At 40.3% G+C, this 23,190-nt stretch overlaps 1 protein-coding gene across 1 annotated transcript in view; it reads left to right on the forward strand.

Annotated features, from left to right (window-relative positions):
- Window positions 1–23,190, forward strand: part of LOC309612879 (uncharacterized protein) — an 80,724-nt gene that overhangs the window by 38,412 nt on the left and 19,122 nt on the right. The window contains exon 5 of the mRNA XM_082359237.1: window positions 5,877–5,946. Coding sequence (XP_082215363.1) covers window positions 5,877–5,946 — 70 coding nt within the window. The remainder of the gene's footprint in view (window positions 1–5,876; window positions 5,947–23,190) is intronic.

The raw sequence follows: 23,190 nt of genomic DNA on the forward strand, positions 1-23,190 counted from the left end.
AATCAGGTTCTGTAAAAAGAATGGCCAAATGAATGGGGAGGTTTGACATGAAGCTCTTTGAAATATTTTCAGCACCGGTTACATGATTTGTGGGATCCAATACAAAATGAAAGAGTGGGTTTCCTCATTCAAAAAATTATTAAGAGTTTCAAGATGATGACAACAGAGCATTGAACAAGCACAGGGCCCTGCTGCACAGTTCACGCACCCATGAAGTGGCCCTGAGTATCATCACGTAAAAGCGATAGCCTCACTCTGTGAGGCGGTGGCGACAGCAGCAAGAAAGTGAACAAGTCCAAGCCCTTGAAAGATGATGACAGCGGGGACCATGATCAGAATGAAGAAAACAGCACATAGAAAGATGGTGAGAAGGAAGCATAGGAACGGGACAAGAGTCAGAGCAGCAGCAAGAGGAAGGCTGTTGTCGTGGATCTGAGAGCATCCCTTGCAGTACAACTACACTTTCTGGTACTTCAGGAGAACCCCAGGCCATCCCACCCGCTCACAGGACTTTGAACAGAGTATCAGCCAGATTGATACCTTTGATACCTCCTGTCCTGGAGGCTTGACAGCAACATGATAGCTCCCTGCAGTCTGACAGGTCACAGTGACTTCTTCCAAGTATCCTTCAAAGAAGGAACTAATCCTATCTGGGAGGATCATACAAGTAAAAATAGTGGCAAGTGAATTATTTTCCTGTGGAAGGGTTTGGCATCCTGTTGCTGGCAGAATCTCATCCCCTGGCCATGCTGGGGGAATAGTTCACAGTTGGGGAGGAGATCTGCGGGCATGTGGTCTCTGTGTGGTTTCAGGAAGACGTTATTTCGATATAGAATAAGACTGGGAGTGACCTAGTCACCACAGCCTGAATCTGGACATGTGTGTGTTTGTCCGAAATGGGAGGGAGGCGTGCAGCCAGCCCTTCCTTTTGCTCACTGAAGGGACATCCGTGAGCCTCACACCCCCCTTTTGCACTCATTCCTACCCTCCAGCATTGCTGACTTTATAAAGCAGAAAAATGGAAAATGTGACTTTGTAATAGACACACTTTGGTTTTTAATGGGGTTCTGTGGAGGGGAGCTCAGCCGTTTTTTTTTTTTTTTTTTCTTTTTTGCTATGTGCTGTCCAGATGCCTCTTGGGCATTCTGTTGTGTTCTTCTCACGCTGTGACATCATGACCACATGTACGAGCCAGCACGGTCACCTGAGGGTTGTCAGTGCTGTGAAGGTCTGTGCATCCAGGAAAAGCTTCCTGTGGGAGTGTCCTGGAATAGCTGTAAATGCTCTCTTCTAGTTCTGCCGTGAAATTATTGGGACGTTTTGTTGATTTCTTTCTCCTCTTCCCCCAAGCCCACCATGTTCTAGAAATGTGTTTCTGATTTTGTACAGGCTCTGCTTATGCCCTCCCTTCTTCCCTCCTGTGGTGGTGCTCTCTCTTTCCTTCTGGGCACAGCTGCACTTAGCATTCCATCCAGTGGGCTACGCTGGTTTCACTGAGGCGGCTTGGAAGGGGTGATGCCTTGGTCAATTAAACTGGAGCAGAATCCAGCTAGATTAGGAGCTAGATTATAATGTGTGTTCTAAGTGCAGGAATTGGAGCTGAAGACAGTGACTGAAATCATCTTCCCAGGTGAGCAGGGCCTGTGTGTCCAGCCTGTTTCTGTGGGCTCTTGCGTGCCCCTTTTTGGGGGAAGGGAAGTGGGAAGCTGGTTGATGGTGGCCTTAATGTTTTATTTGGTAGATTCTGTGATTCTGAAAGTGAGACATCTGAAGAAAAGGCGCCCTTGATGGATGCCGTCATTCGCATGGCTGTGCCTGTCTCTAGTGGCTGGAAAAACCTACCTCCAGTCCTCACCACCTGGTAAACCCAGGATTTAAATACCAGGATGGTCCAGGATGCCCAGACAGAAACCTTTTAAAGGTTGACACAAGCATGCTCTTAAAACGACCTCTCATCAGAGCACTTAGGATTCGAATAAGTAATGATTAAGAGTCGTACAGCAACCTCCAAGTAGCTTATTTGATTCTTGTGAGGGAAGATTGCAGTTCTTTGAATTAAGACTTTTTTTAAAACATATCCTTGAAGGCTAGGAGGATCCTCAGAGAAAGATATGAGACTGACAGGCATTTCCTTTTTATGTATAGATTAATTTCTTTTTACTTTCCAACTTCTGAATGCCCTGTAATTACCACTGTTTGGGGCTGCTTTTTCCTAAAAAAATAGAGGAGTAAAGGGGCCAAATAGAGATGCTTCTATTACAAATAAAGTTAGGTTGGATAAGAAGATCAGGCAAAGGTATAAACACCAGGAACATAAAGAATGAATTCTGGGGTCCAGACAGTCATGGAGGGCTCAGGCAAATATAGGAGCAATACTGGCTAAAGTAGGAAGCAAAGTCTGCTTCCTAAAATTTGTTTAGATCCCAGGGAGGTCTTCACTTTTGCCTACACTTAGATTTACCATGAACATTCCAGAGAGAACAGACATTTGGATTTGCCCTCCTATTATGTGCATGTGGATGGGTGCACATATGTATAATGTGTTCATGAGCAAGGGTCTTGTCAGACCAAATGGTTAGGTACATTGTCCGTATTTTTGCTTTTTAGTTTTTGTCTCATTTGTTCAAGATTTTTGAAACTCTTTTTTTTTAATTGAAGTATAGTTGATTTACAATGCTGTGTTAACCTCTGCTGTGCAGCAAAGTGATTCAGTTATACATATATATACATTCTTTTAAAAATTCTTTTCTATTACAGTTTATCACAGGATTTTTTTTAACATCTTTATTGGAGTATAATTGCTTTACAATGTTGTGTTAGTTTCTGCTGTATAACAAAGTGAATCTGCTATACGTATACATATATTCCCATATCTCCTCCCTCTTGCGTCTCCCTCTCACCCTCCCTATCCCACCTCTCTAGGTGGTCACAAAGCACCAAGCTGATCTCCCTGTGCTATGCGGCTGCTTCCCACTAGCTATCTCTTTTACATTTGGTAGTGTATATATGTCCGTGCCACTCTCTCACTTCATCCCAGCTTACCCTTCCCCCTCCCCATGTCCTCAAGTCCGTTCTCTACGTCTGTGTCTTTATTTCTGTCCTTCCTCTAGGTTCTTCAGAACCTTTTTTTTTTTTTTTTTTTAGATTCCATATATATGTGTTAGCATACGGTATTTGTTTTTCTCTTTCTGACTTACTTCACTCTGTATGACAGACTCTAGGTCCATCCACCTCACTACAAATAATTTCGTTCCTTTTTATGGCTGAGTAATATTCCATTGTATATATGTACCACATCTTCTTTATCCATTCATCTGTCTCTGGACGCTTAAGTTGCTTCCGTGTCCTGGCTATTGTAAATAGTGCTGCAATGAACATTGTATCACAGGATATTGAATATAGTTCCCTGTGCTATACCATAGGACCTCATTGTTTATCCATCCTATATGTAATGGTTTGCATCTGCTAACCCCAAACTCCCAATCCATCCCTCCGCCAAGATTTTTGAATCTCTTTATGTTTTCTAGAGCTGCTCCTGTTTCTCCTTTCTCTTTGACATTGAAGTATTTGAAAGTTATCTTTTCCCATCAGAAGCATGCTGACTCTATGCCAGTTAGAACAAGGGGTTATCCCTCTTAGGCAGCATCTTACCATCTTATCTTTTCCCATCAGAAGCATGCTGACTCTATGCCGGTTAGAACAAGGGGTTATCCCTCTTAGGCAGCATCTTACCCACAGTGTTCACCGAGATGGTCTGCCTAACAGCTTTAAATGGGGGGGTGGGTTGAATAGTCAATGTAATCAAACCACCTATTTTTTCCAAACTAGCTTGAGAGGTTTTTTCCATTTATTTTGACTCCATGGGCCTCTGATATGCTGAGATATGACACAGCTTTGGGTATGGCATCACCTGTTCTAGAAACCAAGGCAAGAAGGTCTGCTGGGGAACTGGAAGTCAGTCTCCACTTTGGCTGTTTTCCCATGACCGCTTTGCTGGGTTTTCCATTTGCAGTTGGCCCCCACTCCCTTCCAGGGCTCTACTCTTTTCATTCTTCTGTTCACATGTATATGCTTTTTTTCCTGGGACACTGGCAATAATGTTCCACCTGGAGAGAAGCTTGTGTGGTCCACAGTGCTCCAAGAAGGAATTCTCAAGTATTTGTCAGTGAGAGGGAGCAGAGGCTGCTACGAGAGTGACTGTAATTTTAGAGCAATTGTCTACTGCAGCGATAATGGACGTTTCGGGGAGAAAAAAAGAAGTGATAGACTTGACCCCCAACAGAGAGAACTAGAACTAAGGGGAAGAAACTGCAGACATAACATACGGGAGAACTTTGTAATCAGCCAACTGAAGAGAGGAGAAACTTTGGCACTTCTGTCCCCAGAGGTGTTCAGGCGGAAGGTGGGCAGCCGCTGTCCTGGAGGACGGAGGACTCCTCGTCACTAAAGGTACTCAGAACCTGAAGAAATGAAAAATTATACTAAATGACTGCTAAAATTATTTCTAGTTCTCATACCTGATAATTCTATCAAATATTTTAAGAAAGGGGATTTTAAGAGCCCTCAAGCTTTTCTCGAAAATTTAATGCTGTTTTTTGAACAATATAGGACACACATACACACTCACACACACATACCATTCTTTCCTGCATTCACAGCTTTTCATATATTTTCCCTATTTGTAATTATTCCACTTTTTTCTGTTTATGCACTTTCATGATTATATAATATTTCATTGAATGGACATAGTATAATTTATTATTCCCTAGTTATTGGGTGGCTCCATTCTTCCAATGTTCAATTATTATAAAGAGCTATGCTCTAGATATTTTTGCATATGCAACTTCTTTTCCCTCTTGAAATACTTTATTAGAATAATTAGAGCTCATTAGGTTGCAGATTATACAGCTCATTGGAGCAGCCTAAGTAAAAGAGGTTTGTGGATAAGCATATAGAACAATCACAAAGATACAAAGTGCAAGACACACGTAGGAACTGGAAAGGTCTTCAACACACCCCATCTCCCCTCCCTGGGCTCTTGTTTTCTTTAGACTGCCTTTCTTCTTTGCCTGCTCCTAGTTTCCTCTTCCCTTATAACTTTGGGTCACATGAGCCTTTGACTTGCCTTGGAGCCAGAGACCTCAGGTTTTTATCAGAAGAGTCCAGAGCCAACCACTATCTGAAGAGAATTTCAGTGTCTCTTATACCAGATTCCTGAGTAAGAGTCTTTTAAGCCAAGCTCCTGAGACTTGGTGACCTGAACTCTCCTCTGATTGGTGGAGGGGGAAGGGATTGGTAGTGGGGACAGGGCTCTGGAGTCTGTCCAGATTCAAACAGAGGTCTACCACTTACTAGCCGTGTAACCTTGTGGTAGTTACTTAGCTTTTCTGTGTCGCTGTTTGTTCCTCTGTAAAATGAGGGTACACTGGCACCTACTGCAAGAGGTTATTGCGAGAATGAAATAAAATAATCCTTGTTAATGATTATAAGAAAGGCACTAAGTCCTCAATATGTGTTAGTTCTTAGTTGTTGTTTTTTTTAATTTGTTTTGTGGAAAAATATACATAACATAAAATTTACCATTTTAACCATTTTAAAGTGTACAGTTCAATTCAGTGGCATTAAGTACATACACCTTTTTTTTGTGTTTTTTTTTTCTGGCCACACCACATGGCTTGTGGGATCTTAGTTCCCCCACCAGGGATCTAACGGCGGTCACAGCAGTGAAAGCGTAGATCCCTAACCACTGGACCGCCAGGGAATTCCCGAGTACATACACATGTTGTACAACCACTACCACTGTCCATCCCTAGAAGTTATTCATCATTCCAAACTGTAGCTCTTGTTTTTAAATTATCTTTGTTATGATTATTCAGATATGACTGCTTGGGTCCACCTTTTGGAAGGGTGTGATGGGGGCGTTCCCCGAAGACAGGAACATAGTGGGTAGGTACCCTCAGTGTCTACTGAAAATATTACACTCTTACAATTCTTTAAGCCGTACAGATCACTTTTACACATTATTTTATGCAATCCTCCCAAGAAAGGACTTCTTAAAGTAGAAAGGGGTTATAATCCTTATGTTACAGGAGACCCACCTGAGGTTTAGGAAATCTGAGTTCCCCAACTTCTCCAGTCTTCTTACTTGTACAGTCAGGACTCAAGGTCAAGTCTTCTCATCCAAGTTCGTGCCTTCTCCATGACATCTCAGAGACGTGATTACTCAGCCAAGCTTTATACCGTTTGTTTGTAGTTCCTATTACATATGATATTTCAGCTTATGAGAAGGAAGAGAAGAATTTCAGATTGGAACTTGTGGGTGGGTTTTATCTGGGAGGTACAGGCCTTCAGGAGGTCTGTCGGCTGGTTTAGTTTACCAGTTTTCATCCTAACATATAGGAAAAACAATAATTAACTTTATTGTATAATGTGGTGACTCTGTGAAAACCAAAGTGTGGAGGGATTGCTTAATGGATCTCTTTTTTTTTTTTTTTTAATTAATTAATTTATTTATTTATTTTTGGCTGTGTTGGGTCTTCGTTTCTGTGTGAGGTCTTTCTCCAGTTGCGGCGAGCGGGGGCCACTCTTCATCGCGGTACGCGGGCCTCTCACTGTCACGGCCTCTCGTTGCGGAGCACAGGCTCCAGACGCGCAGGCTCAGTAGTTGTGGCTCACGGGCCCAGTTGCTCCGCGGCATGTGGGATCCTCCCAGACCAGGGCTCGAACCCGTGTCCCCTGCATCGGCAGGCAGACTCTCAACCACTGCGCCACCTGGGAAGCCCTTAATGGATCTCTTAACTTTTCCTTTGGGAAAGTCCTGAAATATTTGCTGGAAACCAATGGCATTACTAAGTGAGTTTTTTAAAGCGAGATAGTGAAAAAGGCACCGTTAGAATCAAAATGGGTGAGTGTCTGCTGGCGTCTTATGGTTTATACAGAGAAACATACTGTGTGTGATTGGCTTGATTAAACTGAAAAGGTTAAAGTGAAAAACACCTTTGCCAAATACCAGAAGTCTTATAAAAAGTCTTCATTTTATACAAAAACCACAGGAAGGAAGCTTGTGTGGACTCAAGCTACCTCACAGCACCTTTCTAGCAACTAGATTAATGTTTGCTATTAGGCAGTGTTTCCATTAAATTCCTGACCACTTTTTTGGGTTAGATACTTGCCTTCCATTTGGCACTTAGGCTCATTTCCTGTCACTTGTTCTAAAACAAAATCACTCAGGATAACTGAGCACCTTAGTGTGATGAGCTTTCATTATGTCTGTTTTGATTATTCTTTTTGTATGAAACTTGTGGATTCTCCTGTGCCCTTTCATAGCAAGTCACATATCTTCTCTTTGACTTTCAGCCTGATCCCACCCCATCTATGCCACCCTGATCTCACCCTATCTATGCTGCTCTATTTTCCTTAACTCTACAGTACCAGTTATATTGATTTCCTTGTAACTCTCAAATATGTTGTATTCAGCCAGTCTCTGTGTCTTTACCCATGCCTTTCCTGTACCCATGTGTAATACCTTTCCCCTTTATCCATCCTGAACATTTCAGTCCTTCACTGGCAACAAAATCCAACTTATTCTCTAAGCCTTTCTTTTCATTTTTTATTTTTTATTTATTTATTTTTGGCTGCGTTGGGTCTTCGTTGCCGTGAGCGGGCTTTTTCTCGTTGCGGCGAGAGGGGGCTGCTCTTCGTTGTGGTGTGCGGGCTTCTCATTGCGGTGCCTTCTGTTGTTGTGGAGCACGGGCTCTAGGCACGTGGGCTTCAGTAGTTGTGGCACACGGGCTCAGTAGTTGTGGCTCACGGGCTCTAGAGCACAGGCTCGGTAGTTGTGGCGCACGGGCTTAGTTGCTCTGTGGCATGTGGGATCTTCCCGGACCAGGGCTCGAACCCTTGTCCCCTGCATTGGCAGGCGGATTCTTAACCACTGTGCCACCAGGGAAACCCTCTAAACCTTTCTTGATCATTTTAACCCATATAGATTTCATCCTGCTGTGAGTTTGTATAGCTTATAAATTACTACCATCATTTATTGAGCACCTATTAAGGGCCAGTCCCATTATCTCTACCCCTCATTACAACTACACAAGGTAATCATTGTCATCCTCATTTTATAAAAGAGGCAACCGAGGTTTCAGAAAGATTAGGTAATTTTCCCAGAGTCAAACACCCTAAAATGCTAAGCTGAGGATAGAACTGCAGGGATAACTGATTCTAAAGCTCTCCCTCTTTCTACCTGTGCTGTCTCCTGACTACATACCACCCAGCTACATGTGTTCTCTAAGTGTTTTATGTGCGCTAGTTTTTTCTCCTCAATTGGCTCTTAAAATCAGGGACTGTATAATTTAAAAATTGTATTCAACTGCTGGTTGCAGAGATCCTTTACTATGGCTTCAATAAGATAGAAGTTGATTTTTCTCTCACTTAAAAGGAGTCCAGAGAAAGCCGGCCAGGACTGATAATGCGGATCCTAAGAGAGCATCATGGTCCAAGCCTCTTTTAGCTCTTCCCTCTGCCATCCCCAGGGTGTGAGCCTTATCTTTGTGTTTACAAGATGGCTTCTGGAAGTCCAGCCATCATTTTTGTGTTCCAGGCAAGGTGGAAGAAAGGATGAAGGGAAAAGAGTAGGCCTCCCAGTTGAATTTTAAAGACCTTTTCTGGAAGCCTCACCTTACAACTTCTGTTTATATCTCATTGGGCACCACATTTGCAAGGAAATGCAAGGGAAATATTTTTTAGCTGAGTACACTGATTCACTGAACAATGACGGTAGTCTGTTTCCGAGAAAGAAAGATGTTGAAGAGACAACTAGTGGTTTCTGCCACAGAGACCCATGTCACGATCTTCTTTTATATTTGCATAGCACCTAGAAGGTGTTCAATAAACACTGGTGGACAGTCTAATGTAGAGAAATAGAGAGTGGAAAAAGGTAATTTAGAAAGCTGATAAATGAAGAAACTGAAGAGACAGGTAGCCACATGTGATTTCTAAGTATTTTTATAAAAAAAAAAAATACCCACTGTCTTCTCCCTAAACAACCCTGCTGTTATACAAGCTTCCTGTATGGAGTGAATACTTAAAAAATTAACATCAAGATTAATAAAATGAGGCCAAGTCATTTGAAATTATTTTGACTAGATTCATGGTTGTTTCTTTCAGCCTTTATTCTTTGCATACATTTTATTTCCATTAACAAAATTGGAATCATAAAATGTTCTGTTTTGCAAAAGGACTCATTGCAAACCACCACTTCTGACAAAATGACCAGTACTCAGGAATAGCTGATGAGCACTTAGAGAAAAAGAATAGATTACATTTCCAATAGAAATTAGTGCTATGCATTTCTGCAGCTCTCCTGAGTTTCTTATTTTGACTTGCAAAATAATTTTAACGCTTTAAAGAAATATCTATGGTAATTACCTGAAGTGTTTCACCAGCCCCCAGATTAACATCCAGAGAGGGTCTTTGTTTGAGATTAAAAGCACATTTTGTAATTTTTAATTTTGTTGTATTTTCAAATTTAGAAGAACGAATAATACGTGGAACATCTGTATGCCCTATACACAGCATTACCAATTGTTTACAGTGTGGCCCATTTGCTTTATCATTCTCTCTCTCTCTCCCCACCCCTCCCCCTCTCTTTTTCTATAGCATGTAGGTATGACTTTTTTTCTGAAATTTTGAGAGTAAATTGGTGATATCATATGTTAGGAGACCCCTAAACACTGCAGAATACTTGCTGAGAAAAAGATATTCTCTTATATAACCACAACAGTGTGATCAAAACAAGAAGTTAACATTGATACAACACTGTTGTCTAATACATGGTCCATAGGCAAATTCCATTAATTGCCCCAGTAATGTCCTTTATAGCTGGTTTATTTTCCCAGGGCAGCATCCAGTCTTAGGTCATGTGTCGCATTTGGTTGTCATGTCTCTTTAATCTGGAACAGTTCCTCAGCCTTTCTTTGATGTTCTCTAACTAGACGTTTTTAAAGAATATGGGATAGTTATTTGGTAGAATGTCCTTCAGCTTGGGTTTGTCTAACTTGCCTCATGATTACATTCAGGTTATACCTTGTTGGCAGGAATTCCACAGAAGTGGTACTCGGTCCTTCTTAGAGCATTATATGAGAAGGCACATGATATTGGTTTGTCTTAATAATACCACTGAAATTGACTTGGATTGCTGGTTAAAGTAGTGTCTGCCAGATTTCTCCACTGTAAAGATACTATTTTTCTTTTGTAATTAATAAATGATTTATAGGAGGTTTTTGGGAACTATGTAAACATTCTGTTCCTTAGCCAATATTCATCTACTAGTTTTAGCTTCCACTGATGATTTGCAAATTCCATCATTCCTTCTATTTTCATTAGTTGTCATTTTACTGTGAGAACAGGTTTCTCTCCTAAGAGAGAGTTTCTGATGCTGTGTGGCTATATGTTTCTTTTTTTTGCCCTAAGCCATTTCCTTTTTTTTCTTCCATTTTTTATTGAGATATAATTAACATACAACACTGTGTATGTTTAAGGTGTATAGCATGACGATTTTACTTACACACATCATGAAATGATTACCACAATAACTTTAGTGAACCTCCATCATCTCCTATAGATACAAAATTAAAGAAATAGAAAAAAAATGTTTTTCCTTTGTGATGAGGAAAAGGAAAATTTTTTTCCTTTGTGATGAGTCATTTACTCTCTTAACAACTTTCATTTATAATGTACAGCAGTGGTTCATTATATTTATCATGCTGTACATGACATCCCTACTACTTATTTATGTTATAACTGGAAGTTTGTACTTTTTGACTACTTTCATCCAATTCCTCCTCCCCCCACCCTCCCACCTCTGGTAACCACAAATCTAATCTCTTCTTCTATGAGTTTTTGGTCTGTTTGTTTTTGAAGTATAATCAACCTATAACACTCTGTAAGTTCCTGGTACACAACATAGTGATTTGATATTTCTATACATTTCGAAATTATCACCATGATAAGTCTAGTTTTCATCTGTCACCATACAACGATATTACATAATTATTGACTATATTCCCCATACTGTACATTTCATACCCATGACTCATTTATTTTATAACTGAAAATTTGTACCTCTTAATCTCCCTCACCTATTTCTCTCCTCCTCCCGCCCCTCTGGCAACCACATGTTTGTTCTCTGTATCTAAGAATCTGTTTCTGTTGTGTTATGTTTGTTCATTTGTTTTGTTTTTTAGATTCTGCATGTAAGTGAAATCATACAGTGTCTTTCTCTCTCTGACTTATTTCACTTAGCATAATACCCTCTAGGTCCATCCATGTTGCAAATGGCAAGATTTCATTCTTTTTTATCGTTAAATAATATTCCGTTGCACATGTATGCCACATCTTCTTTATCCATTCATCTATTGATGGGCACTCAGGTTGTTTCCATATCTTAGCTATTGTAAATAATGCTGTAATGAACATAGGGGTGCATATAGCTTTTCAAATTAGTGTTTTCATTTTCTTTGCATAAATACCCAGGAGTGGGATTGCTGGATCATATGGTAGTTCTAGTGGCTGTATGTTTCTGAGACTTTGTCTTAGTCTGGTAGGGCTGCTATAACAAGATACCATAGACTGGGTGGCTTAAACAACAAAAATTTATTTCTCACAGTTCTGAAGGATGAGAAGTCCAAGATCAAGGTGCCAGCCAATTCGGTTACTGATGAGAGCTCATTTTCTGGCTTGCAGACAACCACCTTCTCACTGTAGCCTCACATGGTGGAGAGAGTGTACTGATGACTCTCCCTCTTTTTATAAGGGCATTAATCCCATCATGGGGTCTCCACCCTCATGATTTCATCTAAAACTAATTACCTTCCAAAGACCCTAACTCCTAATACCATCACATTGAGGGATTAGGGCTTCAACAAATAAATTTAGGGGGAACACAAACATTCAGTCCATAACAGACTTTATAAAGAAAAAAAATACCCCCCATTGTAAGAAGATGGTATCTCCCTTGGGCTGGGTAACTGTGATAGTGAGCGTTGCAGCCCATGCGTAGTAAAAGTGATTCCTTACTCTGTCCTATGTAACCGGGGTCCCCAACCCCCAGGCCACACAGCAAGCGGTGAGCAGTGGGTGAGTGAGCGAGCGAAGCTTCATCTGCCACTCCCCATCGCTCGCATTACCGCCTGAACCATCACCCCGCCCCGTCCATGGAAAAATTGTGTTCCACGAAACCGGTCCCTGGTGCCAAAAAGGTTGGGGGCCGCTGCTCTATAATATAACCCTTTTATTCTATTCTCATTTTTACTATCAAATGCTTTGGGAATTTGGCCACTCTCCTCTTGTTTTAGCACAAAAGTCTGTTTCTTATGCGTTGCTATCAGACAAATCTGGATTTAAATTCCATACTTCCAGTTGTGTATGTGACATTGAGTACCTTCTTTGGACATCAGTCTCTTTGCCTGTAAAATAGGGATGACAAGACCTATTTCAGCGTGTAGTTGGGAGTGGGAGGAGTAATGAGATAATGTATGTGAAAGCTTGTAACATGGTATCTGATATAAGAAAGCAGTTAATAAATACGTTTCCTGTCTTTACTTTAAAATTCCAATTTTTAGTGACCCGGTTTTGCAAGTTTCTTCACTTGCAAGAGGTTATATGCTTGACTTGCATAGAGAAGTTAGATGATCTTCTTAGATGTGAAGTCTGCATCAGAAAGAGAAAGATTTAGTGGTATCTACCAACTTTTAGATGATTCATGTGGTTATATCAGTTTTATTCCTTCCTTTTTTCCTATCTTCCTCTTTCTCTCCTTTCATTTGACATGTATTTAATGGCATTTGCTATGTGCAGTCACTACTGTAGGCACTAGGGACAGCAGCAAACATCTCCTGACCTGTCATCAGTTATAGTCTAATCAAAGAAGACGGAGGATAAATGTAGAAAACCACTTTTTCAATTATGCATGGTAAGTGCTTTGGAAAAAAATAAAGCCAGGAAGGGGAATAAGGATTGTGAGGGGGTTGCTATTTTATTAGATGGTCAGAGAAGAACTCACTGATAAGGGGACATGTGAGCAGAGACATGAAGGAGATGAGAGAGCCAGTCATTAGAGTGACTGAGGCAGAAGCCTTCCAGGCAGAGGAAATCTTTCAAAGAGAAGACATCTAAGGAAGAGAATGACTTACTGAGAGTTGATCCAAGGGAATCATGAAAGAAGCCAAAGCAGTTCTGGGGAGCACAGCAACACGCCAGCTCCCTTCTGTGAGTGTGCATATTGGCAAAAGCAGAATGGCCAGATGGAGGTCAGGGCTTGTGGCAGCTATAGGGGCTGCAATTCAGCCCCGTCTTCAAAAAAGAATGTGCTTTCTTCCCGCAAGCTGCAAGGAGTGGCCTAATAATAATAATAATAATAACAATAATATTTTATCCTGTAACCACACCTCCTGGTTTAGTTGCTATGATAAAATCATGTCAACTTTCAGTCAGACCATGGTTGGGAAGCACTGTAATGGGCATTTGCTAGTTTTTGACATCTCAACATCCATTTTCCTCTTCTTTTGGTAAACATATTCTAATTTCTCTCTGGTGAACTCCCTCTCCCCTACTTGCAGTCCATGAGCTTTGGGTCAGCTCTAACTCTGTCTTCAGGAATGGAACCTATGATTCCTCTTAAAACTATGAGTGTACCTATTCCCCTGGCCACTGCAACTGGGATTCATCTGCAGTCAGTCAGGACCAACTAGTCTTTTGCCAAAGCTGCTGGGAGAAAAGCAAGTGCTCACTTCCAGTTCACCTGAACCTGGGGGAATGTCGCCTGGAGCTGCTGGAGCCATATGGGTGCTATCACTGAAAAGTCTGTCCAGAATTGTGTTACACAGCAAAAACAGAGCCAGGAGATGAATAGGGAGAAATGGGATCCTGTTGTCATTTTTACCCCACTGGATCAGGATATTCTTAAAGCCAAAACTATCCCAAGAACTTTCAGTTCTGTGATACAACAAATTCCAGTTATACTTAAGCTGGTATAGGCTGTATTTTCTGTTAGTTTCCATTAAAAGAGGTTTCCCTGGTGCAACAGACTTCCTCATTTCATTCAATTCAACCACTGTTGAAAGTCAATTAGGACTCAGTAAAAATACAAATAGCCCAATTAAAAATGGGCAACAGATTTGAATAGATGCTACAGACTAAATATTTGTATCCCCTTAAAATTCATTATGTTGAAATCTACTCCTCCATTGCGGTGGTATTAGGAGGTGGGGTCTTTGGGAGGTGATTAGGTCATGAGAGCAGAGCCCTCATGACTGGGATTAGTGCCCTTGTAGAAAAGACCTCAGAGAGCTCCCTTACCCCTTCTGCCACATAAGAACACATGAATAGACTGCCTTCTCTGAACCAGGAAGCATGCTCTCACCAGACACCGAATCTGCCAGTGCCTTGATCTTGAATTTCCCAGTTTCCTGAATTATGAGAAAGAAACTTCTGTTGTTTATAAACTACACAGTCTGTGGTGTTCTGTTATAGCAGTCTGAATTGACTAAGGCAATAGATATTTCTCCAAAGTAGACATACAAATGGCTAATAAGCTCTTGAAAAGATGCTCAACATCATTAGTCATTAGGGAAATGCAAACCAAAGCCGCAATGAGTTACAATTTCATATCTCCTAGGATGGCTTCAATCAAAAATACAGACAGGGACTTCCCTGGTGGTCCAGTGGTTAAGACTCCGCACTCCCAATGCAGGGGGCCCGGGTTTGATCCCTGATCAGGGAACTAGATCCCTCATGCTGCAACTAAAGATCCCACATGCCACAACTAAAGATCCTGCATGACACAACAAAGATCCTGCACGCAGCAATGAAGATCTTGCGTGCTTCAGCTAAGACCCAATGCAGCCAAATAAATAAATGTTTTTTAAAAAATACAGACAATAACAAGTTTTGACAAATATATGGAGAAGTTGAAACCTGTGTACATTGCCAGTGGGAATGTAAAATGATGCAGCTGCTTTGGAAAACAGTCTGGCAGTTTCTCAAATAATTAAAGTTATCATGTGACCAGCAATTCGGCTCTTCAGTATATACCCCAGAGAAGTGAAAGATATGTCTACAAAAAACCTTCTATGAAAATGTTCATAGCAGTTGTATTTATAATAGCTTAAAAAATGGAAAACAACTCAAATATCCATCAACAGGAAATGGATAAACACATTGTGACATAATCATACAAATGAATACTACTGAGCAATAAAAGGAATGAGCTAGTGATACATACAAAAACATGAATGAATCTAGAAACACGTTGAATGAAAGAAACCAGACCTAAAATAATATAGTACATGGTATGACTCCATTTATATGAAATCCAAGAACAGGCAAAACTAATCTCTGGTGATAGAAATCAGAAAGTGAGAAGGAATGATATTTAATTAGAAAAGAAGTAAAAAAAAAATGCTATCATAAAGGAAGAAAAAGAAGAAAGGAAGAAAAGGGTATGGAAACTTTCTGGAACTTCAGGTGCTAATTACATGGGTGTGTACGATTGTAAAACCTATTGAACTGAACCTTAAGATCTGTGCACTTCACTTTTATTTTTATTATTTGTTTTAGATCTGTGCATATATTTATTAACAAAAGTTAAACATAACTCAGAAAGCTGCCCAAAACATTATAAAACATTGTAACATTATAACATTATAAAGCATTATAACATTATTTGTTATAGCAGCCTATGCAGACTAATATGTCCTCTTTCAAATGGTAGAGGACATAATCAGGAAGTAGGAATACAAAGATAAACAGGGCACATTCCCCGCCCTGTGCCAAAATCTCAGTCCCTGATTGCAATGTCACTACTTCTCCCAGGAATCTGTCATCACAATCAATCTCTGCTCCACTCTGCTATGGAAACCTATGATGGTAGTGGCTCTAACCCAGGGAAATTTCTACTTTTAATGCCTGGCCAATGTGGATTAAGAGAACAGATAATCACTCCTTTAAACCCTTTTACCACTAAGGTAAAATGTGGAATAGCAAATTCAGTGTGGCTAGAGCAAAAGGTATACAAAGAAAAGTAGAGTCATAGAAGCACATAACACATAAATACAGAGTGTATGTAGTATCAGAGTTTCATGGGACAGTGTGATTAGGGGAAAAAATCTAAAACGGCTCTTTGGAGAAGGGCAATAATGAAAAAAGGTTTGAAAAACACTGATATAGACAGTACTTAAGGCAAGGAAAGTGGATGTGATCACCAAGAGAATGAGGGTAGACATCCTGGTCTTCAATGTATAGAGTCAGAGAGTTAATGAGATACCAGCAAAGAAGATCAAGAAGATCAAAATGAATATCATTTTTTAAAATGTAGACTGCTTTTTCATTTCTGATGAAAAAGCATCCACCAAACTTGCATGATCTGATATGTGTGAAAAGCTCTCCTATCCAAAAACATCTTTCCCCACCAACTTAAGAATGGACTGCATCCCCCCATTATTTTCTCCTTTGATATAGAGTACTGAAGTGCTAAATTAAATGTTATATTAAATTTTCCCCAATGAGTGTTTTAGCACAGGATTAATTTGCAACGTTGGTTCTCCTTCTTCTTCTTAACAAGGCATCTCAACCCACTGTTGACTAAGGTGACCAAGTTACTCAAGGCCTCATCCCTCATCTTAGAATGGAGAACATTTATAAAACCTGAATTCCCAACTTCCACTCCTTTTTTACAAAGTTTTGTGGCAAAGTTCAAGAGAGCAGGTGATTTCTATCTAAAAATTCAGAAATTAAAAAGTTAATGAAAGCAATAAAATAGTGATTACCATCTTCAAATCACTAAGGTAAAGAGCCACCAACGCTTACAAACTAAGTTTCCACTTTGGGTAACTCATTCTCACTTCTTTATTTCTTTCTTTGCCTCATCCCACCTTCCAGCATTATGCCTCATCACTTACTGCCTACTGATCAGTTTAACTCCAGAAAGACGATGGAAATCCTAAAATGCATAGTCACAAACTTCTGAAATATCTGTTTTGATGGTGTTTTATGGATTAGAAAGAGCCCTATTGCTTCACTAGTATGGACCCTCTGTAACTTAAAAAAAAAAAAAGCAATGTGAATTCCTTTGGGGGAGTGGAGAGGAGAGAGTACAAAAGAAAAATGGTATTGTTTTCCAATACCAAGGAGATTCATTAGGAAACACATTAAAATGCCGTTGAGTAGTCATCACACTGAATTGTCTTGGAAAAGGCCCTGCTTTGGAAAAACATAGGGCAAAAACATCTTCAGGGCTGGAGCTTGGCACAGTGAGACAGCAGGATGACAAATGTCTTATTCCCTATGGTGCCTTAATACTTAGAGGACATCTGCTACTATGTGTTTCTCCCTCCCATGAGTCACCTTTATTACAGTCTAACATTATGTTACTGCTATTTTCCATGTCCACCTGTTAGTGTTAAGACACAGATGTACTCCTCCAGTGTGTGGGAAACAAATTAATCTCAAGTCAGGAGGCTGAGCTTTAAGCCTCAGCTCTTGTACTAATTACGCAGTCTTAGGCAAATATCTCAAACTCTCTTTGCTTCAGTGTCTTCATATGGAAGATAGGAAGTATAATAGACGTGGTTCCAATGACATGGAAGCTGACTTCCTCCTGCTCATTAGGGGTTCCTCAGGCCATAGAGCCAATATATAGAGAAGGGCTGATGTATCCTTATTAGCAGTAACTGGCTTGCTGCTACATGGGGATGGCATAGGGAAGGCTCCTTTAAAATTTATTTATTTATTTATTTAATGGCTGTGCTGTGTGGTGTGTGGGATCTTAGTTCCCCGACCAGGGATCGAACCTGTGCCCCCTGTATTGGGGGCACGGAGTCTTAACCACTGGACCACAAGGGAAGTCCCGGGGAGGACTCTTTTTTTGTTTTTAAAGAATTATTTATTATTTATTTTATTTATTTTTGGCTGCATCAGGTCTTCATTGAGGCATGCAGGATCTTTAGTTGTGGTGTGTGGGCTCTTCCTTGCCGTGCACAGGCTTCTCTAGTTGTGGTGTGCAGATTTTCTCTTCTCTAGTTCTGGCGCACAGGCTCCAGGGCACGTGGGATCTGTAGTTTGCAGCACGCAGGCTCTCTAGTTGAGGCGCACGAGCTCAGTAGTTGTGGTGAGCGGGCTTAGTTTCCCCGGGGCATGTGGGATCTTAGTTCCCCGATCAGGGATCGAACCCACTTCCCCTGCATTGTAAGGTGGATTCTTTACCACTGGACCACCAGGGAAGTCCTGGGAAGACTCTTTTTAAAACTCAGGGATGCAGTGCATTCCTGGACATATATCCAGACAAAACTATAATTCAAAAAGGTACGTGCACCCCTTTGTTCATAGCAGCACTATGCACAATAGCCAAGACATGGAAACAACCTAAATGTCTATCAACAGATGAATGGATAAAGAAGATGTGGTACACATATACAATGGCATACTACTCAGCCATAAAAAGGTTGAAATAATGCCATTTGCAGCAACATGGATGCAATTAGAGATAATCATACTAATGGAAGTAAGTCAGAAAGAGAAAGACAAATACCACATGATATCACTTACATGTGGAATCTAAGATATGACAAAAATGAGCTTATCTATGAAACAGAAACAGAATCACGGACATAGAGAACAGACTGGTGGTTGCCAAGGGGGAGGGGTTTGGGGGAGAGATGGGGTAGAAGGTTGGGGTTAGCAGATGTAAGCTTTTATATATGGAATTGATAAGCAACAGGGTCCTACTGTATAGCACAGACAACTATATTCAATATCCTATGATAAACCATAATGGAAAAGAATATTAAAAAAAAGAATGTGCCATATATATATAACTGAATCACTTTGCTGTACTGCAGAAATTAACACAACATTGTAAATCAACTATACTTCAATTTAAAAAACTGACAAAAAAAAAAAGAACTCAGGGATGCAGGGGACAACCTCCTAGCATTCTTTGGCCCAGGGGCCAAGTCTGGTCACTGGAAAAGTGCATTCGCCTAATGAAGACAAGACTACCATGCCTCATATCCCATATGTATGAATTTTAGGTCTCTCCAAACATGTTTTAGAAAAGCAGGCAAAAGCATCTTTATTCCTGCAGCCTGGAACAAGGAGATGGGTAAAAAACAAAACAAAAAAATGAACAAAAGCATTCAGCCTAAGTGCTGATAGAAAATAACAGGAATAGAAATGGGAGGGGAATTCCTTGGCAGTCCAGTGGTTAGGACTCCATGCTTTCACTGGCAGTGGCCTGGGTTTGATCCCTGGTTGGGGAACTAAGATTCCACAAGCCCCACAGCGTGGCCAAAAAATAAAAATAAAAAGAATAGAAATGGGACATAGAATGTAGCCTTGAGTACCAGCTTAGGCCCTGTGACCTGCTGCAGAAGCAAGGATTATACAAGCTCTGTTTTATGTCACTTAGTCATGTTTCCCTTTCCCCCAGACCACGTGCTTTAAAAGAAAAATAATGGAGGTGGCTAACATTTTAGGTTCAGGTAGACATGTGACCAGCTTCTCATCACTCCAGATCTACTCTCTACCCTTCTTCTTTCTGGTACATTCCCTGGGAGGTTGACCTAAATGCACTGCATCACTTCCTTCTGGTTTCTGGTCCGGTTCATCAACAAGGGAGCACAGAGAGAGGATCAGAGGAAAGAAGGGAAAAGAGTACAGTCAGCGTATTCACGCTCTTTCTATAGTCACTGTACTGCGAGCGGACTGCATCCTTCCACTAGATGTCCTAGCTCCTGTCAAGCAGCTCTCTTCACACAGCTCTATTTCCTGGTTCTTATACTGGCTTTCTCTCCTTGCCCCTTCAAGCCTTTGTGTGGTAATGGAACTACTAAGTTATTAATACCAGGGTATTTTATTATCCCTTTTGGGTTCCTTAAATCCTGCCCACACTTTTGTAAAGAGTCCCTTTATTAAACTCTCCTCAAATTACCAAATTTGCGCAAATAAATGATTTCTCTTCTGGTGGGGCCCTGACTAATGTAAACAGGTTTTTCACAGGAGCCACAGGTGGTAATTGAAAGATCAAATGACATTTGTTTAAAATGTGTGTGAAATTTCTTTGAAGAGTATAAGGACTTTGTAGAAGTTTAAAGGAAGCATACGTAATATATATAGGAAAATGCATAAAATGTATATGTATAGTTTAAAGAATAATTTGTAAACTGAACACCTATATAACCCGTACTATGGTCCAGGTATAGAATATTGCCGGCTCCCTAGAAACACAAACTCCCCATCCCACCCCCAGTTAAAAATCACCTTTATTCTGTGTTTTATGGCAATTATTTCATTGCTTTTCTGCATTTTACCAACTAATGTGTATTTTATCAGCTATGGAAGAGCATCCTTTATGTTTTAAAAAATTTTTATTAAAGTATAGTTGATATGCAATGTTGTGTTAATTTCTGCTGTACAGCAAAGTGACTCAGTTATACATATATTCTTTTAAATATCCTTTTCTATTATGGTTTATCACAGGATATTGAATATGTTTCCTATGCTATACAGTAGGACCTTGTTGTTTATCCATCCTGATGCAAGCATCCTTTAAATCTAGTTTCATTTTGCCTGTTATAAGACTTATACATATGGAGTCATACTATAGACATTATTTTGCATCTTTCTTCTTTTGCTCAATATTATGTTAGATTCATCCATGTTGTCGTATACAGCATCCAAGTCTTGTACTTTGTTCACTTTCTCTACTGTCTACTGTCCCATAGTAACTATATTCAACCCATAATTTATCTATTCTACTTTTGATCAATGTGAATTGTTTCTAGTTTCAGGCTATTCAGAACAATGCTACTAAGAAAATCTTGTGCTTACCTCTAGGGCACAATGCAGAAGTTTCTCTAGGACAGTGGTTCTTGAACTTTGTGGTTTCAAGACCCCTTTACAGTCTTAAAAATTATTGAGGACCCCATGGAGCTTTTATTTATAAAGTTATATCTATTACTATTTATTGCATTAGAAATTGAAACTGAAAATTTTTTATTATTTTATTAATTTTTTTATTATTTTATTAAAAAATAAACTCATTACATGTTAACATAAATGTGTTTTTTAACATTTATTTATTTATTTATTTATTTATTTTGGCTGCATAGGGTCTTAGTTGCAGCACACGGGATCTTCGTTGCGGCATGCAGGCTTCCCTCTAGTTGAGGTGCGTGGGCTCAGTAGTTGCAGTGTGCGGGCTTAGTTGCCGCGTGTGGGCTTAGTTGCCCCATGGCAGGTGGGATCTTAGTTCCCCAACCAAGGATCGAACCCGTGTCCCCAGAATTGGAAGGTGGAGTCTTAACCCCTGGACCACCAGGGAAGTCCCGTAAATAATGTGTTTTTAATTTAAAAACTAAGTTTTAGGAAGAAAATATGGAATAATTTTTATGACTTTGGAATAGAGAAAGAACTCCTAAATAATACAAAAAGCAAAGCTACAAAAATGGATAAATTAGACAACATTGAAGAACTCTTATTCATGAAATGATACCTAACAGAGTGAAAATTCAAGCCATAGCATAAGAGAAGATATTAGCTACAGATATAACCAACAAAGGACTTGAATCTAAAACATATAAAAACTCATACAAGTCATTATGCAAAAGTCAGGTAACCCAACAGAAAACAGGCAGAAGATTTGAATAGGCACCTCATAAAAGATTGAGTCCACAAAGCCAATATGTGTATGACTACTTCCTCCACCTAGCTCCCCTCATTGCAAATGCAGCATAAAACGACAATAAAGTACCAATGTGGTACCAACTGGTAGTGATAATGTGGAGTGGTGGGAAATCTCCTGAGCTGTTGATGAGAATATAAATTAGTACAACTATTTTGGAAAAGGGTGTGGCACTGTCCAGTAACGATAAAGTTATACATACCTTTTTTTTTTTTTAACTTTGGGATTATTTATTTATTTATTTATTTTTGGCTGTGTTGGGTCTTCGTTTCTGTGCGAGGGCTTTCGATAGTTGCGGCAAGCGGGGGCCACTCCTCATGGCGGTGCACGGGCCTCTCATTATTGCGGCCTCTCTTGTTGCGGAGCACAGACTCCAGACGCGCAGGCTCAGTAATTGTGGCTCACGGGCCCAGTTGCTCCGCGGCATGTGGGATCCTCCCAGATCTAGGGCTCGAACCCGTGTCCCCTGCATTGGCAGGCAGATTCCCAACCACTGTGCCACCAGGGAAGCCCTATACATACCTTTTGACAAAGCAGTTTCACTTCTAGGCTTGTATCCTAGAGCAGTGATTCTCAAAGAATGGTCCATGAACATCTCAAGGTCCCTGATATTTTCGGGAGTCTGTGAAGACAAAACTATTTTTATAATAAAACTTATATGTTATTTGCCTTTTTCATTGTGTTAACATCTGCATGGGCAGAGCAAAAGCAATGGTGGGGAAAAACTTCTGGGAGCTTAGCCCAAATCAAGGCTATGGTAGCAAACTGTATTGGTAGTCATTGTATTCTTAAATACCACTTACCAAAGACAATGCCAGTTTCACTTAAGAATATCATAAATGGGGGCTTCTGTGGTGGCACAGTGGTTAAGAATCTGCCTGCCAGTGCCGGGGACACGGGTTCAAGCCCTGGTCTGGAAAGATCCCACATGCCGTGGAACAACTAAGCCCGTGCATCACAACTACTGAGCCTGCACTCTAGAGCCCGTGAGCCACAACTATTGAGCCTGTGTGCCACAACTACTGAAGCCTGCACGCCTAGAGCCCATGCTTGACAACAACAGAAGCCACTGCAATGAGAAGCCCACCCACCACAACGAAGGGTAACCCCCGCTCGCCGTAACTAGAGAAAGCCCGCTTGCAGCAACGAAGACCCAACGCAGCCAAAAATAAATAAATAAAAAATAAATGTAAAATTAAAAAAAAAAAACTTCTTTATAGTGAACTGCTTACTCTGAGCACATCTCCCCAGGGTTTCTATCCACTGGAGTCCAGCTGTTTGAAAAAAAAAAAAAAAGGAATATCATAAATGAAGCAGTAAAAATTAATTTTATTAAATCTCAAGTACATTGTACATTGAATACATTTTTTCTGATGAGATCAGTGGTGATATTAACAAATGTGAGATTTTTGATATTATATTAGGAAACATGAGCTAACATTTGGAAAATCTGC

Source organism: Balaenoptera borealis (genome assembly GCF_965194805.1).
Source record: "Balaenoptera borealis genome assembly, chromosome: 1".
Lineage (NCBI taxonomy): Eukaryota > Metazoa > Chordata > Mammalia > Artiodactyla > Balaenopteridae > Balaenoptera > Balaenoptera borealis.